This window comes from Vulpes vulpes, chromosome 7 (genome assembly GCF_048418805.1).
Source record: "Vulpes vulpes isolate BD-2025 chromosome 7, VulVul3, whole genome shotgun sequence".
In the NCBI taxonomy this organism is placed as follows: Eukaryota; Metazoa; Chordata; class Mammalia; order Carnivora; family Canidae; genus Vulpes; species Vulpes vulpes.
The window spans coordinates 31125611-31142968 of NC_132786.1; the positions used below are offsets into that span (position 1 = coordinate 31125611).

General features: G+C 44.3%; 1 protein-coding gene across 12 annotated transcripts in view; it reads right to left on the bottom strand.

Moving 5' to 3' along the window:
• TACC1 (transforming acidic coiled-coil containing protein 1) overlaps nucleotides 1–17358 on the bottom strand; it is a 118663-nt gene that overhangs the window by 70836 nt on the left and 30469 nt on the right. For 2 of the 12 annotated variants that reach the window (XM_072763490.1, XM_072763489.1), the window contains exon 1: nucleotides 16536–16671. The exons of 4 other annotated variants lie outside the window; for them this stretch is intronic. Coding sequence is in view for 4 of the 8 variants with exons in the window: in XM_072763485.1 (XP_072619586.1) it covers nucleotides 16536–16612 (77 nt within the window). In the remaining 4 variants the exon portion in view is untranslated. Of the gene's footprint in view, nucleotides 1–16535; nucleotides 16672–17358 lie in introns of those variants that run through there. 6 more of the 12 variants (XM_072763485.1, XM_072763483.1, XM_072763491.1 and 3 more) reach the window with 5 other exon arrangements.

Genomic DNA, 17358 nt, shown 5'->3' on the forward strand with positions numbered 1-17358 from the left:
TGTAAGACAGATTCCCTCTCCTTATCTGCCTAGCCTCATTAACCCATTCTCTGAGCAGAAATCACATTTTCTTTGAGGAGCCGCCCTCTCCTGCTCTCAGGTCGTGTGGTTTGGGTATCTGGTTCCCAATGGGAGAGTGAGTAGGAGTCAGGCCTGACTGAACACTGCATTCCACAATCAGCCCCCCACACTCGGTTCTACAAAGAGCAATGACCCAAGCCCATCCAACTCAGGTCTGTAAGACAACCTCTCTAAACTTTGTCACCACTACTTCTCCTATTTCCTGTATCAAACCTGGGCCCTCTGAGAGGATTTGAAAGAAAATCCAGCATCCTCAGACAGGAAGACAGGCTAAAAGCTGCCCCCAGGAGCCACCTGCAGGAGAAATGGCCTTTACCATGGTAACTGCAGTGTATTCAGCAGGCATGCCAGGACACAGGCTGATATCAGCAGATAGTATGTGCACAAATGTGACTCTGCCAACATGTGGGATTAGCCAACATGATGGGCATTTTCATTAGTCACTGGCCTCTTGGTTCAATAATCCTTTTATTTAAGAAGCTCTGCAAGCCTCAAGTAATGACAGCTGGTAGACACATTTCCCAGGCTGGTGGGTGCCAGGAATGGATATACGGAGTTTGTGTGGTAACATTCTTCAGCCTCATTCCAGGGCTCTTGATAGATCTGTTTGGTAAAAAGTGGCCTCAGATATTCCCAGAATTCATTTTCCCTCACCACCACCACCAAGGGCCAAATTTCAAAAAACTCCCCGACTCTCAGAGATAGTTATTAATGGGTCCTCATGCTGGAGTCTGTCTTTTCTCCCTTTGGTTGTTGATGGTTTTTCCCCCTCAAATAAGATATTCAGAATTGTTTTATCTTCAGCACCTGTACTTTAATTAAATTCACTCATTCAAAAACATCTATTGAGTACTTCTCGGTATGGGCAAGGCAGGCCAAAGGAACTGCTTATTCTCTCTGAAATCCACATCCCAAACAGGCACATTACAGGCAGCACTGTGCAAGGAACTGATTTGTTTCACACCCTGAGCCTCTGCCTGGTGAAAGTAAAGGAAAGCTCAAGTATGGCCAAAAAAGGAAATAACATGATTCAGCTTCCATAGAGGGTTTCCAAACGCGTGAAGGGAAAACGTAGGGGGAGAAGAAGAAAAGAGGGAGGGAGGGAGGCCCGAGGGTGGTGATGTTACTGACTGCAAAGAAGGAATGTGAGTGAGCCCAAGTCCATGCTCCTCTCAACATTATTCTGCTCCTAGGAAACTATTTTTATGCTGATAAATAATGCAGCATAAAAAAACCTCTCTGCTTTGTACGAGCATAAGAAATCTGGGATTTGATACTGTCAGCTAGAGAATTCTAGCCACACAGACAGCCCTGGGTACAGCTCTTCAGCTCAGCAGGAGAAACCAGTCACCCGACATCTCCATGGCTGAGACTGTCACAGCTTTGTGACGAGAGATGTGTGGGGAAATCCCGGCTGGCAAAACAGGTGCATGTTCGTGTACACACCCCTCCACACACCCCATGCCTATGTGTGTGTGCACACACAGTCACACAGAGACCCCCCCCACACCCCTCCACACACACCCCTCCACACAGTCCCATGCACATCACACACAGATATACACAACAGAATCACATGCACACCACACTCCCCCACAAGCACATACCTCACACACAGATGGTGCACACACAGACACACACACGGACACACATACACACAGCCCCACACATAGTCTCACACACACAGAGCCAGTCGCACATAGAAACCCACCCATACACACACCCCTCCACACTGTTCCATGCATACCACACATATATACACAACAGTATCATACACACACACACACCCCACTCCTCCACATATAAGCACATACTTCATTCACACATGGTGCACACACATACATGCACACACACGGGCACACATACACACTGCCCAGTCATACACACACAGAGTCATACACACACACACACACAGAGTCATACATACCCCTCAAACACTTCTGTCCTAACACAAGCCCCACCCCCACTGACCATTCATACAGGGGAATAGAATCAATCAAAGAAGACAATCATCAGGGGTATAAACACAACTCCTACTTAATAGATAAAGGCTATAAACCGGGAAAGGCCTGACAAATGAGAAACACAAGGAGAAATGTAAAACGTGTAGGTAGGCCTAGGGAAACAGTGACTGAGAATAAGAGATATTGAAAGCACCGGTCAAGTTTGGCTTTGGTTTCATTTGGGTTTTAGTCTCTGAAGAACATTCCTCAAAAGCTGGCTAAGCCACTCTTTTTAGAAGAACTGGCATCCCGCTGAGTTGGGGCAGTACAAGGGTCCCCTTTTCTCTCTGAATAAAACCTTCTACTATACAGATTTGCCCGCCAGGAGCTACAGCAGCCACCAGAGAACACCAGAAAGTTCTGTCACACGTTCAATCAACATATATTTTTTTAAAGAGGATTTCTTCAAGGTACGCATTTCTACAAATACAAAAAGTTACCACAAGTCCCCTTTGTGTCCAACACAGGGTGTTTATTCTGCAATTCAACCACTGCACACCAATGAACAATACCCTGGGGGGGGGGGGACTTCTAGCTTCTCAGAAGCCCCTCCCCCCCACAAATATGCTTGGAATCTCGGAACCATGTGTTTTGGAGTGAAGAAAACACACCTGTGAGAGAGGTAGGATCCTAGCCAGCAGAAAGGGAAGTATCAAAAAACATCAATTTCGTCCTCCCTCACTCCCTGTTTTCCTTTCTCCAACATGCACTCTAAGCTGATCAGATGGCCCTCATTTTATCCCACCCAGCAAAGGAGCCTGCTGAAGAAACATCTCACCTCAGGCCAACCTCCCCCAAGAACTAAGCAGATGGCGGCTGGCGCCCCCTGGTGGGAGGACGGGGAACAGCGCCTCTACCCGCCAAGAAACGGGTGAGAGCCCAGCTCCACCCCGACCTCCATCTCTCCTCCGCCACCCTGTTGTCAGCTACTTTTGAAATATGGGCACATCTCTTAGTTCTGATCTTGTCCTCAAGGGAACCTTCCAACCACCACCTCAGATATCAACTGTAAAGGTGGCCCATGTTCTTCAGAACTTGACTTGTGTTCCCAAGTGTCATCACTACAGGCCACTGGACTTGTACTAGGAACCATGGCTTTACCCATGGGGAACTAGTGGATGCACAGGTGTGCGAAGGCAAAGGGAGGGATGGGGGAAGGGACTGGACTCAGAGAAATGCTTGAAAAGTGATGTCTGGCAAGTAAAATGTCAGTCATCTTTCCCACCATGACTTCATGTCCAAACCTTCATAGTTTTGCTTCCTCAAACCCCTATTTAAGAACAATTTTGAGGTAGCCATAGAAACATAACATCTTGCAGTTGTTAGGAAAGCAAGACCCACAGACAAAAATAATTCAGCGAAGAAATCCAGGGGAGGCATTCTATTGCTCTGTGCAAGTGCAATATAGTATATGGGTATTTACCTACAGAATGGGCTGGACAATGTTCCTCAAACATTTACTTTCCTGAAACCATGTTATCACTAGGGAAAGAGCCATAAAAACTTATTTTCCAGCAAACAGAAGCTTCTGCTGGTTTATGAGTTGTCTACGTGGCAGACCCACTCTGGAAATGACCAGTAATATTGCTGCTTCTGCTCCAACCAGGTGCATTAGACCTGAATCTCAGCTCTCCCATTTACTAGCTCTGTGGCCTTGGTTTCCTAACTTTTTCCAGGCCTCAGTTTACTTACCTGTAAAATGGAAGTAATAATATCTACTTCACGGGGTCTAGGAAAGGATTTTTTTTTAAACATTTATTTATGCATGAAAGCAGGGGGAAGGGCAGAGGGAGAGGGAGAGAGAGAATCTCAAGCAGACTCCCCAGTGAGCATGGAGCTCAACAGGGAGCTTGATCCCACAACCCTGAGATCATGACCTGAGCCAAAACCAAGGGCTGGGCACTCAACTGAGTCACCTAGGGGCCCTGAGTCTAGGAATGGATTAAATAAGTTAATGCAGTGGCCTCAGGATCCCTGATACTCCTAACTTTTATATATTATATATACATGTGTGTTCATTTATTAAAAGTCTACCAATGTTTTATATTATCAAGGGATCTGTGATCCAAAGGAGTTTTAAGACCTGTTGCTCTAGAGCACAGCATCTTTACAAGATTCCTAGGGGCTCTCATCCTTACCAGTGACATACCATTGCTGTAAGGCTTTTATGGGAACATGCAGTATGAGACAAATGTGTGGGTTATATTAGAAACAGAGTTAGCCTACTTTCAGAAAATAGATATGACTCCAAAGTTTCTATGTAATACCCCTAAATTAAAGCAAGCCAAATATAACTTCTTTTGCCTACAATTGTTATTAATAGCATTTGCAGCCGGCATACCATAAGATTGGTCAGGCAAAATTGTACTATGTACAGGACAAAAAAAAAGTATATCCGCAGTAGCCTTAACAGTGAGAATTCTGAAAATGAGGAATGTCAGCGTGAGGAATTCTCTTACTCTCCAGAGTTACCAAGTCCCTACAATTGTTATTAATAGCATTTGCAGCCGGCATACCATAAGATTGGTCAGGCAAAATTATACTATGTACAGGACAAAAAAAAAGTATATCCGCAGTAGCCTTAACAGTGAGAATTCTGAAAATGAGGAATGTCAGCGTGAGGAATTCTCTTACTCTCCAGAGTTACCAAGTCTCTACAGGTAGAAGAGCTGGAAGATAAAGGAGTAGAAAATAGTGGTTAATCATTTGCCATTCCTTATATAAATCCACAAGGACTTTACATCATATTACCATGAAAAATAAAGTCTAGACTGTCCAAGAAAAGTGTAAGCATGACAAAGCATGCAGATGGCCTGAGGGTATTTGAAGGCACCACTGTATCCAAACAGGAAGCTAAACTGTTTAAAATGAAATCTTCAAACGAACTGCAGAGTGACCAATGTCAGTATAAAATCTATGAAAAAAGCTCAATTATGAATACTACTTTTTCCCAAGCTCCTCATATCCCCCTCCATTCCCAAAGTCAGCTCCACTCATCTGACTCTCTGGCAAATGTCTTGCCCCCCCAAATTATAAAATGAATACTTAGATTTCAAATTTTAAAAATGCTTCTCTCTGCTCATGTGAATTCCTACATAAATAATAAATAATATTCACAGAGCTTGAACACAAGAAAGCAGTCAGTTAGTATTTGTTGAATTGATAAGAATGGAAAGAGAAAAACCAACAAGTGTTAAACAGGAGGAGAGGTATAGTACCCAATTTTTAAAATGGTATTACAATCTGCGGGAAGAGACGGATTATTTAATGCAGGTTTTCCTTAATTTACAATGGGGTTACATCCTGATAAATCCATTTTAAGTTGAAAATATCGAAGTCAAAAATGCATTTAATACACCTAACCAATCAAGCACCATAGTTTAGCCTAGCCAACCTTAAATGTGCTCCGAGCACTTCTATTAGCCTACAGTTGGGCAAAATCACGGAACACGAGGCCTATTTCATAACAAAGTGTTGAATATCTCCTGTGATATATCGAACACTGTACCGAAAGAAACAAAACGGTTTCCAGGGTACGGGTAGTCCACCCTCATGATCGCCTGGCTGACAGAGGGCTGTGGCTCCCCGCTGCCACCCAGCATCGCCAAAGAAGCCGTCCTGCGTACAGCTAGCCTGGGAAAAGACCAGAACTCAAAACTCCATATATGGTTTCTACTGAATGTGTGTGGTTTTCACACCATCCTCAAGGTGAGAAATCATTAGCTCAAACCCTAGTAAATCAGGGAATGTCTGTACTTTACTCCTGGAGTAACTGGCTAGCTTTTTTGGAAAAAAAAAAAAAAGTTAGAGCCTTACCTTACACTACTAATTCTAGAAATTTCAGATAGAGTAAATGACTTATCATAAAGAAAAGGAAGTCATATAACAACTAGAAGAAAAAAGTTATCTCATCTTGGGATGGGGAAGAACTTCCCAAGCATAACCACAGAGGAAGAAAGCCTAGAGGAAAACATGATAGGTTTATTTACATTAAAAAGTAACAGAACTACTAAATGTAACATAGTATTCTAGAGGGGATTCCATAACAGAAAAAGGGCTATCAGTACAGGTTGCTTTTAATAAGTAAATGCCTATTTTGTTATATGCTGCATTTTTATTTTCAATCATCATGAATTATTTTCACACAATAAAAATAATTTATATAAAAAAGAAAAAGGAGATCAGATAAAAACTAAGTAAATCTGAATAAAATATGGACTTGAGTTAATATATCAGCGACAGTTTCATTAATTGTAATTAATGGAGTGACTGGGTGGCTCAGTCAGTTAAACATCTGCTTTCAGCTCAGGTCAAGATCTCAGGGTCCTGGGATCAAGCCTTGCATCAGGCTCCCTGTTCAACAAGTCGGCTTCTCCCTCTCCCTCTGCTCCTCCCCTCTGCTAGTGCTCATTCTCTCTCCTTTCCTCACTATCTCAAATAAATAAATAAAATATTTTAAAAATTTTGTAACAAATGCTATACTAATATGAGACAGTGGTAATAGGGAGACTGTGTGGCATGTATAGGAACTGAGAAGTAGGTGGGAATTTTTCTGTAAATCTAAAGCTGTTCTAAATAAAAAGTTAATTTAGAAAATACCTCCCCCTTGGGGTGCCTGGGTGGCTCCATTGTTTAAGTGTCAGACTCTAGGTTTTTGGCTCAGATGATGATCTCACGGTGGTGAGATCCAGCCCTGCATCAGGCTCTGTGCTCAGCAGGGAGTCTGCTTGAGATTCTCTCCCTCTACCCCATCCCCCTCTCAAATAAATCTTTAATAAATACCTCCTCCCTCAAAACAACAAAAAAATGGTAAATAAGGGTTATTAGATTTGTATGATACAATAGCAAGGCATATAGGTCTCTGGGTTCAGGCTGTCTAGGTATAAATCTCAATTTTGTCACTCATTGGCTGTGAGGTCTTGGGCAAGTTGTTTAATCTCTCTGTGTCCATTTCCTCATGTATAAAATAGGAATTTAAAATTGTACCTACTCTATAGGCCTATTTTGAAAATCATGTAAATTAATGTGTATGTAAGACATCAACATTTTCCTAGCACATAGTGAGCACTCAATAGATGTTAGCTGGCCTTATCATTTAGAGAACCCTCACAAATAAATATGAAAAAAATTAATATTTCAGTACAAATTAGCAAACAGAAATAAATAAAAAATTACAGTTGGCTAATAACATATGGAGAAAAGTTCACTCTCACTGATAATGGACACAAAAATTAAATCAAGATTATATATTTTTTTCTTACTAAACTGGCAAAGATTCAAAATGATAGTGTCCAGCATTGGAAAGGATGCTATACTGCTGGTACATGAAAATAATGTGCAATCTCAGTATAATGATACAGAGAAATGTTAATAACATTAAGTCAAAAAATCAGAATGTACAACATAGTATAACTCCTCTTTTGAAAAGCATATTGGAAAAAAGAGACAGTAATAAAATGTACCAAGATATTAATAGTCATCTCTGAGTAAAAAGATTATGAATGATTTATTTTCTTTATATTTTTCTGGGTTTTCTAAATTTTCAAATTTTTATATACTTTATGATTATAAAAGGGATTATATGCTTCTCATAGAAAATTTGGAAAATCAGGGGCTCCTGGGTGGCTCAGTGGTTGAGTGTTTCCTTTTGGCTCAGATCGTGATCCCCGGGTCCTGGGTTCGAGTCCCACACTGGGCTCCCCACAAGGAACCTGCTTCTCCCTCTACTTGTCTCTGCCTCTCTCTGTGTCTATCATGAATAAATAAATAAAATCTTTAAAAAAAAAAAGAAAATCAGAAAAATAGAAATGTCTACATATGCTACTGAAGAGCTAATAAACAAAAATGAAGACAAGGTAAGAGGTTGAAAAAGTAAACTCTAGTCCCCTGGATGTGCTGCCTAGGGTAGACAGGGAGGTGCTGGGGAGAATCATAGGAAGTTGTGGTTTACTGGAATCCCCACCATTTGGTTGAGGTACTCTGCAAGGATACTTCTCCTCAGTTTCGTTCAGGGCTGCCACAGTGGCTTGGCCAATCCCTCAGCTGAAAACTTCCTTAAATTAAGTCCAAATTCCCACATAGCCACAAAGACCTCACCACCCAGACTTTACCCACTTCTCCATACTCACTGCTTCCCAATCCCATCAGTCCATCCCACAGCCACCTCACCCTCAAATCCTTATTACTCCCCCCACCCCATATGGCAAACTCCTGACACCAGGGGGCCATGCTTCACATAGGCTTTCCTTTCACCTGGAAATCCCTTCCCTGACCCCCCTCACCTGGCAACTCACTCCTCCTTCAGGACTCCTTCCAGGATTAGTCTCTTCTCTGAGAACAGGTGGGCTCCCTGATGCTCACCTCTCAGGACCCCTGACCCTCACAGTGATTTCACTCTCGTGCCTGCCTCTCTGGGACTCCTGTCCACATCTAGGTCCTCTTTATTTTTTTTTAAGATTTTATTTATTTGTTCATGAGAGACACACATAGAGAGAGGCAGAGACACAGGCAGAGGCAGAAGCAGGCTCCATGCAGGGAGCCTGACATGGGACTCAATCCCAGGTCTCCAGGATCATGCCCTGGGCTGAAGGCAGGTGCTAAACCGCTGAGCCACCCGGGCTGCCCACATCTAGGTCCTCTTTAGATACTTGGTTCCTGAGTGTCTGGGTCAGGGCAGGTTCTCAGCCGATCTCTTGGGGTGAAAAATCTGCCTGGAGATGAGGAAGCAGAGAGGGCTGAGAAGGAGAATTTCTGGGGTATACTATCACTTGAAGGCAGTCTAGCATCCTCTTATGCAAGACTGGCTGACTTAACACACACACACATATACAAATCCCACCTCAAGAAACCCCAAATAGCCAAAACAGTCTTGAAAAAAAATTTGAAGGACTCCTACTTCCTGATTCAAACTTAGTACAAAGTTGCAGTAATCTAAACAGTTGGTACTAGCATAAAGATAGACATATATAGAACAGAATAGAGAGCCCAGAAACAAAACCATTCAGTGGGGAAAGGATCATCTTTTCAACAAACGGTGCCAGAAAAACTGGACACACATGCAAAAGAATGAAGGAGCCCTGACCTTACACCAGATGCAAAACTTACTCTCAAAATGGATACAAGACCTAAACTTAAGAGCTAAAACTATAATACTCCTAGATAAGACATAAGGCAAAATCTTCACGACATGGGTCCCACAATAACTTCTTAAATATGACACCAAAAGCACCAGCAATACAAGGAAGAGTGGATAAACTGGACTTTATCAAAATTAAGTACTTTCATGCATCAAAGGATACTATCAACATAGCGAAAAGGCAACCCACGGAATGGGAGAAAATGTTCAAAACTACATATCTGATAAAGGATTAATATCCAGGAAAACTAAAGGACACCTGTAACTCAACAGCAAAACAACTAAATTCAAAACTGGGCAAAGGACTTGAATAGGCATTTCTCCAAAGGAGATATACAAATGGTTGATAAGCACATGAAAGGACAATCAACATCATTGATCACTAGGGAAATGCAAATCAAAACAAAATGAGATGCCATTTCACACCTGGTAGGCTAGATATTAATAAAAAAAGAAGCAAAAAATATGTTGGAAAGATGTGGAGAAACTGGAACCTCATGCATTGCTGGTGGGAATGTAAAATAGTGAAGTCCTGGGGAAAACCATTGAGTGGTTCCTCAAAAAGTTAAACATAGAGTTACCATAAGACCCAGTAATTCTGCTCCTGGGCATATACCCAAAAGAACTGAAAGTAGAGACTCAAACAGATATGTGCACACTAACCTGCATAGCAGAATTATTCATAATAGCCAAAAGGTGAAGGGAACCCAAGTGCCCATCAACAGACAAACAGACAAATAGAATAGGGTGTGTACATACACTGGAATCATACCCAGCCATAAAAAGGAACGAAATTCTGATACATGCTACAAAAGGGATGAACCTTGAGGGCATGATGCTAAGTTATGTAAGCCAGACATCAAAGAGCAAATATTGTATGTTTCTAGTTACAGGAGGGACCTAGAATCAGTGGATAGAGACAGAATAAAGGTCACCAGGGGCTAGCAGTGGGAAGGATGAGGAATTATTGCCTAATGGGTACAGAGTTTCTGTTTGGGATGCAAAAAAAGTCCTGGAAATGGATATTTGTGATGGTCACACATCATTGTGAATGTACTTAATCCCACTTCATTTTAAGTGTACACTTAAAAATTATCTAAATGGTGAATTTTATGTTATGTGCAGTTACCACAAGAAAAACAAACAAAAAACCCCCCAATAGCATGAGTGAGCTTCGTCAGAAGATGGGCCGCCATATTCTGTGGCTATTTGGATGCACCAGGTTCATTTCCTGACCCTTGGGTTAACAAATTCACACACCCTGCAGCCCACTCTGCCTATAGACCAACTCAGACATTAGATAATCTACTTTGTTAGCTCAGGACACAAGCAGCCATGCTCTGCCTTTTGTCTTTTTCTCTTCTTGATTTTTAAAGATTTGTTTATTTTATTTTAGAGAGAGAGAGAACACATGGGTGCAGGAGGAGGGGCAGAGGGAGAGAACTTTCAAGCCAACTCCTGGCTTTGCTCAGAGTTCAGCCCAGGGCTGGATCCCCAACATCATGACCTGAGTTGAAATCAAGAGTCAGACACTCAACCGACTGAGCCACCCAGGAGCCTCTTCTTGAATTTTTAAAAAACATTTTATTTATTTATTTATTTATTTATTTATTTATTTATGAATGAAAGAGATTGTATGACAGGGGAGGGGGGAGCATGAGAAAGGGGAGGATTATGGGGATCCCTGGATGGCTCAGTGGTTTAGTGCCTGCCTTCAACCGGGGGCCTGATCCTGGAGGCCCGGGATCAAGTCCCACATCAGGCTCCCTGCATGGAGCCTGCTTCTCTCTCTGCCTATGTCTCTGCCTCTCTCTCTCTGTGCCTCTCATGAATAAATAAATAAAATCTTAAAAAAAAATTTTTTTTAAAGGGGAGGATCAGAGGTAGAAGTAGACTCCCACTGAGCACAGAGCCCAACTTAGGGCTCAATCCCAGGACTCCAGGATCATGACCTGAGCCAAACAAAGGTAGATCTTAACTGTTTAACTGACTGAGCCACCAGGGCACTCCTCTCCTTGATTTTTACTACTGGAACATGCACCAGCTGGGAGAAGCTGTGGGGTGGAAGAAGGGGTAGGGCACAGTTGGTCACTGAATCAAAAAGAGTAAAGAAATTATGGAACAAAACTATACCTGAACCTCCTTAGAGTTTCGACCCTTGATAGAGCAACTATTTTACCTTTTAATTATTCAGAGAAGAATTTTTCTTCCCTTAATTAGCCCTTTCTACCATCTGAACTACCCTAATGGCTGAGAAGTTGTGATAACTAAATTCAACATATACACACAAATAATCCTCTTGTCTTACAATTCAAACCATTTTCTTTTTGTGCCGGCCTCACCAGAGATAGAGCCATTTAAACAGGCATTTAAAAAATTTCTGTAGCAACTGGGAACTTAAAATGTTTTTAATGACAATAAAAATTGCAATGGGTTTCAGAATATTATTCCCCAAATTAACATGTTTTGAGTAATATTTTCCTGTCTAAAACCTCAAAGCCGGGATCCCTGGGTGGCACAGCGGTTTAGCGCCTGCCTTTGGCCCAGGGCGCGATCCTGGAGACCCAGGATGGTGTCCCACGTCGGGCTCCCAGTGCATGGAGCCTGCTTCTCCCTCTGCCTATGTCTCTGCCTCTCTCTCTCTGTGTGTGTGGCTATCATAAATAAAAAAATAAATAAATTAATTAATTAATTAAAAAAAATAAAACCTCAAAGCCAGTGCTTCCTTTTCAGGTCAGGGACATCTGTCCTGCAGTGACGTGCCCAACAAGTGGCACTTGAGTTTAATGGTTGCTGATTTTGCAGTTCACTAGAACCTTGTAGAACCTGTATCTAATCTACATAATCAGAAAGGTGCACAGCAAAAACACTTAAGACCTCAAACTCCTCCCAACTTTGCACTGTCCTATTCCATTATGATACATTCCAAATGCAAACAAAGTTTGGTCTAGAAATTTAATAGAAATTGACAGCAGGTGCATATCTTGCATTCCAGGCAGACAAGCTCAACAAGCAGTAGATGAATTAGTTACACACCACTTTCCCTAAGAACTAATAGGCTCTGTTTATGCCATTTTTCAAATTTTTCCACAAATTATTTATTGCTCTTAGAAAACCCACCCTGGCCACATTGCCAAAACTAATCACCTAAGGAATCAGTGATTTCAAACATTTCACCAAACTGCCATGGTCTCAAACACATGTTCGTCCTCTTGAGAGTGCATCTTTCTGGAAAATGTAAATTAACTGAGGAAAAAAACTAACTCAACAAAGTTATTGTCTTGCTTCTTCTTTATGAGGCCTTGCTGAATTAGGGCACCTTCCCTTCAGAAAAGACTCTACCTTTTTCAAAAATATACATCCCAAAGAACCTGGCATAGCATCTGGTTTATATGCACATGTAAAGGTACTTATAATAACTCAGGTATTGAGCCATCAGTAAGTACCAGGCCCTGCACTTCAAAAAGTAGTTATGATTATTGCCATTTATTATTTTTTTAAAGATTCATTTGAGAGAGAGCATGTGTGTACATGCAAGTGGGATGGTGGGGGCAGTGCAGGAGGAAAGAATCTCAAACCGACCCCCCACTGAGCACAGAGCCAGACTGAGGGCTTGATTTCATGACTCTGAGATCCCGACCTGAGCTGAAATCAAGAGTGGATCCTCAACCAACTGAGCCACCCAGGCACCCCCATGATTACTGCCATTTTAAAGATGTAGAAATTTTGCCCAACAGAGGAATTAAGTGATTATTTTCTAAGGATTCCTAAAGGAAGTCAGTAAACTCTCTAGCTGGAATTCCAATCCAGGTCTGCCTCACTCTTCAGCTTCTGTTCCTAATCACCATAGTGTGCAGCCTCCCTGAATAAATGAAGTGAAATTTCCCCTAATTTTTTTTTTTTTTTACCAAAGCCAGCAATTTTGTTTCCTTGGGTTTGAGTAAGGCAGACAGCTACAATTTTCAATACTGATGAGCATTATCTTAAAATTGGGCATTTCTTCAGCCAGACTGTGCACAGGGACTGAGTAAAAAAAAAACAAAAAAAACAGACATTTCTTTTCATGTACTTCCATACTTCTTTATATTTCACAATAGAACTCTGCTACAAGAGATTTATCTGGTTAATTTTAGGGCTTGATTAAATTATTCTGAAATATAAATTGTGAACATCCTGCAACATAATTTCTCCCTCAAAAGACAAATGCCATAGTAATGTGTTCCTTGTGAGCTTTTCATGTATTTATTTTTTTGGAAAGGAACAATAGATTTTGAAAATGCAACTGCAAAGGCTCGAGTAGGAGAACTTCCTTGAGGTCAGTGTTATCCACATTAGCCATATGTCCGGCAGGAAATCTGTGGCCGGGTGACATTAACAATGAATCCCCCACTTTCTCAGATCCTGGAGAGACTTGTGGCTTGTACATCTAAAAAGGCAGGGCTTGGATAAAGGATATACTTTTAGCTTTTCATATTACAGGTGTGGAATCGCTAATTTCTAGTCTTTGACCCAGTGCACACCAAGTGGTTTGTAGGGTTGACTCCTTAAGCAGAGTTTGCACACTCTGAGACCAAATAATCCTATTGTTGCCTACATGAGTTTATGTGCTTCTTAATGTATTCAACTGAGTAGGGAAGGGCACACCTGGGCTGTATTTCCAGGTGAAGATCAAAGATGGGCTTTTATGCTGATCATACTTAGGCCAGCTTTGCTAAGTATCTAAGGTACATGTAAGAACCTCATTGAAAGAGAGATCCTCTATCTACTGCCATGCCATTGGAAAATTTAACAATTGGGAATCAAATTCCTCACCCTAACAACTGAACCATACATGGAAGCACTGCGTTCTGCATGCTACTAGTGAATGATTCTAATATTTACTTTCAAATTACACAGTAACCCCTGCCACATGTTCACAAAGATTAGCCAACTTTTATCCTTGGCTAAAACAATATATTGCTCAGAGACATATTATATAACTATTAACTTATTTTTTCATGTACACCTGATCTTATGTCATCTTCAGAACAGCCTATGAAATGGACATTGTTTTCATTCCCACTTTACAAATAAGGAAATAAATACAGAGAGGTTAAGGAACAGACTAAAGATCTCCAGCTGTTAAGGAGTAGAGCCTAGAAGTAAACCCAAGGCTCTGTGCTTCTAAAACACTTAACTTCATCTCAATGTTACAGTGCTTCTCATATTTGTTTCTTTGTTTATTTTTTAAAAAATTTTATTTATTCATGAGAGACACAGGGAGAGAGAGAGAGACAAAGAGAGAGAGAGGCAGAGGCACAGGTAAAGGAAGAAGCAGGCTTCCTGCAAGGAGCCCAATGTGGGTGGGACACGATCCCGGATCCCAGGATCACGCCCTGAGCCAAAAGCTCAACCGCTGAGCCACCTAGGTGTCCCTCATATTTGTTTTGATTTTGTTTTTGTTTTAAGATTTTATTTATTTATTCGTGAGAGACAGAGACTGAGAGAGAGAGAGAGAGAGAGGCAGAGACAGGCAGAGGGAGAAGCAGGCTCCATGCAGGGAGCCCAGTACGGGACTCGATCCCAGGTCTCCAGAATCATGCCCTGGGCTGAAGGTGGCGCTAAACCGCTGAGCCACCAGGGCTGCCCCCCCCTATTTGTTTTTTAAAAGGTTAAAGCAGGGATCCCTGGGTGGCGCAGCGGTTTGGCGCCTGCCTTTGGCCCAGGGCACGATCCTGGAGACCGGGATCGAATCCCACGTCAGGCTCCCGGTGCATGGAGCCTGCTTCTCCCTCTGCCTCTCTCTCTGTGACTATCATAAATAAATAAAAATTAAAAAAAAAAAAAAGGTTAAAGCAACTTTGGCAATTTCCTCTTAGTAGATTCTAAGCATTGCTAATAGAGATTTCTCCCTTATGCAGGAAGAATTAAAGAAAAAAAAAATGTGGGATGAATTCTGCCGGCTGAGACAAAAGTTAGCTTCCCATAATAGCCGCAGCTCTCCTGTGGGAGGCAGCTGCAGCAAGCGATCTGGAGTCTATACACCTCTGGCAGTGTGACCTTGGGCAAGTCACTTAATCTCTCTGTCCTTCAGTTTTCTCATCAGGAACATGAGGGCAATAATAGAAACCCGATGTTCTTGGGGATTAGAGTATTTTAAAAAGTGTTTTGCACATTTTATATGCTGTATGAGCTATCCAAGTGATTAATAAGCTTCCTGAGCTAAGTTTAGTGATCATACATAAACATCAGGAGGCATAACTAACATGTCTATCACTTGGAAATTCAGAAAGCTACTTTGCCTTGAAAAGATGATCAACTCCCCCCCACCCCCCCCATGGCCCAGGCTGCTCTATGTGAAGCCTAAGTGTCTCTTTCTCAAATGAATTAGCTTTGTCATTGGCCGACTTAAAATACAGTATGAATTCCTTAACATTACCTCACCTCCAAGATACACACACGCTCTAAAACTATTTTAAATTAAAAGCTTAACGACGGGGACGCCTGAGTGGCTCAGCGGTTGAGCTGCCTTCCGCTCAGGGCGAGATCCCGGGGTCCTGGGATCAAGTCCCGCATCAGGCTCCCTTCTCCCTCTGCCTGTGTCTCTGCCTCTCTCTCTCTCTCATGAGTAAACAAAATCTTTAAAATAAAAGCTTGACAACCATTTGTGTTCTCAAGTAGTTCTTCACGCATTCTCTCTGGAGAGAAGCACGGCTCCCTTTCCAACCCTGCAACTAACTTGCTTTAAACTACGTTCTCTAAAAATGCTTCTTCGCAGTTTGCATTTCAGTTACAGGGTGTCCCCAATTGTTGTTGTCCCAGAACAAAAGCCTAATTGCTGCTGCTACAATACAGCCCTTTTTCTGAGATCATCGTGAAGCCCTCGGAGCAAACAAGAGAGGGAGTTCTTAGGAACAGCAAGCACTGCACCCAAATTCCTGCACTCCGAAGGCCAACACGAGCCCAATGATCTGAGACTCGAGCTCCTCTCTTGCATCTACACTCCCCTGCACACAGCTGTCTCGCGAATGCGTCCGAGCCCTTGAGGACACGTGTGTTTTCCCGCGTGGACGAGTTCGGGAAAACTCGGGGTCCCCTTCTCCCACCCGCGCAGCGCGAACAGGCAGGCGCCGGGCAGCGGCCCCGCCTGGGCGCGCCCTGGGCGGCGGGGTCGCGGCGGGGCGCCCCGGAGCCCCAGCAGGGCCAGGCTCGCGGCGGGACGTGCCGCCAGGCCCACCCCGGCGCCCCGACCCGCGGGCGGGAACCCCACCTTCGCAGCCCCCGCGGGCCGGCGCGCCAACCCCCGAACGGCGGCCCCGGGGGGGCTCGGGACTCACGCGCTGTCTCGGGCTGTCGGGGGCCTGTCCCCCGCCGGCTCCCGGCCCCGCGGGCTCTGAGAGTGCGAGGCTCCCATGGCTCGGAGCTCCGCGGCGCGCCGCTGCTCCCGGACCCCGGGCCGGGAGGAGGCGGCGGGGCGGGGAGGAAGGGTGGGGCGGAGGGGCGGGGGGCGGAGGGCGGAGGGGCGGGCGGCGGGCTCGCGGGGAGCCGGCCTCAGGTCCCGGCCGCCGGGAAAGCCGGCGAAAGGGCGTTGCTCCCGACGCCGCCAACCCCGCCGCCAATTGCAGGGCTCGGCGCGCGCCGCGGCCGGCGGGGGGCGGGGGGCGGGGGGTGGGGGGTGGCGGGTCTCCAGCCGGGGAGATGCAGAGCGCCCCGCTCCCGCGGAGTCCCGGGCCCCGGGCCGCCGCGCCCCCCCCCCCCGCCGGAAGCCCCTCGGCGGCGGAAGAAAACAGGTGAAGCGGCCGGGAGGCCCGCGAGCACCCCCGGGGCCCCGCGGCCTGGAGCTGCCGCCGTCTGCGCCCGGGGAGCCCCCGCTCGAGGCCAGAAGGGGAGCGGCTCTGCGGGGAAGCACCGGGAGGGGGCGCTGTGTGCGCCGGGATCCCGAGACCCAGGCTGCCCTTCCCAGCCGCCTCCCCAGCACGGCTTCTCCTGGGAGGGAGGCCTGGGCTGAACTGTGGAGAAAAATGAGTTTATCCCGGTTCTGCGCCCCACTCGCTGGGACAAATTACTTCTCCCTCTGCGAGTCTAATTTTCTTCATCTGAAAAAATGAGGTAGTATGTTCATTTTTACCTCCAGTGTCCCTTCTGGTTCCGACATTGAGT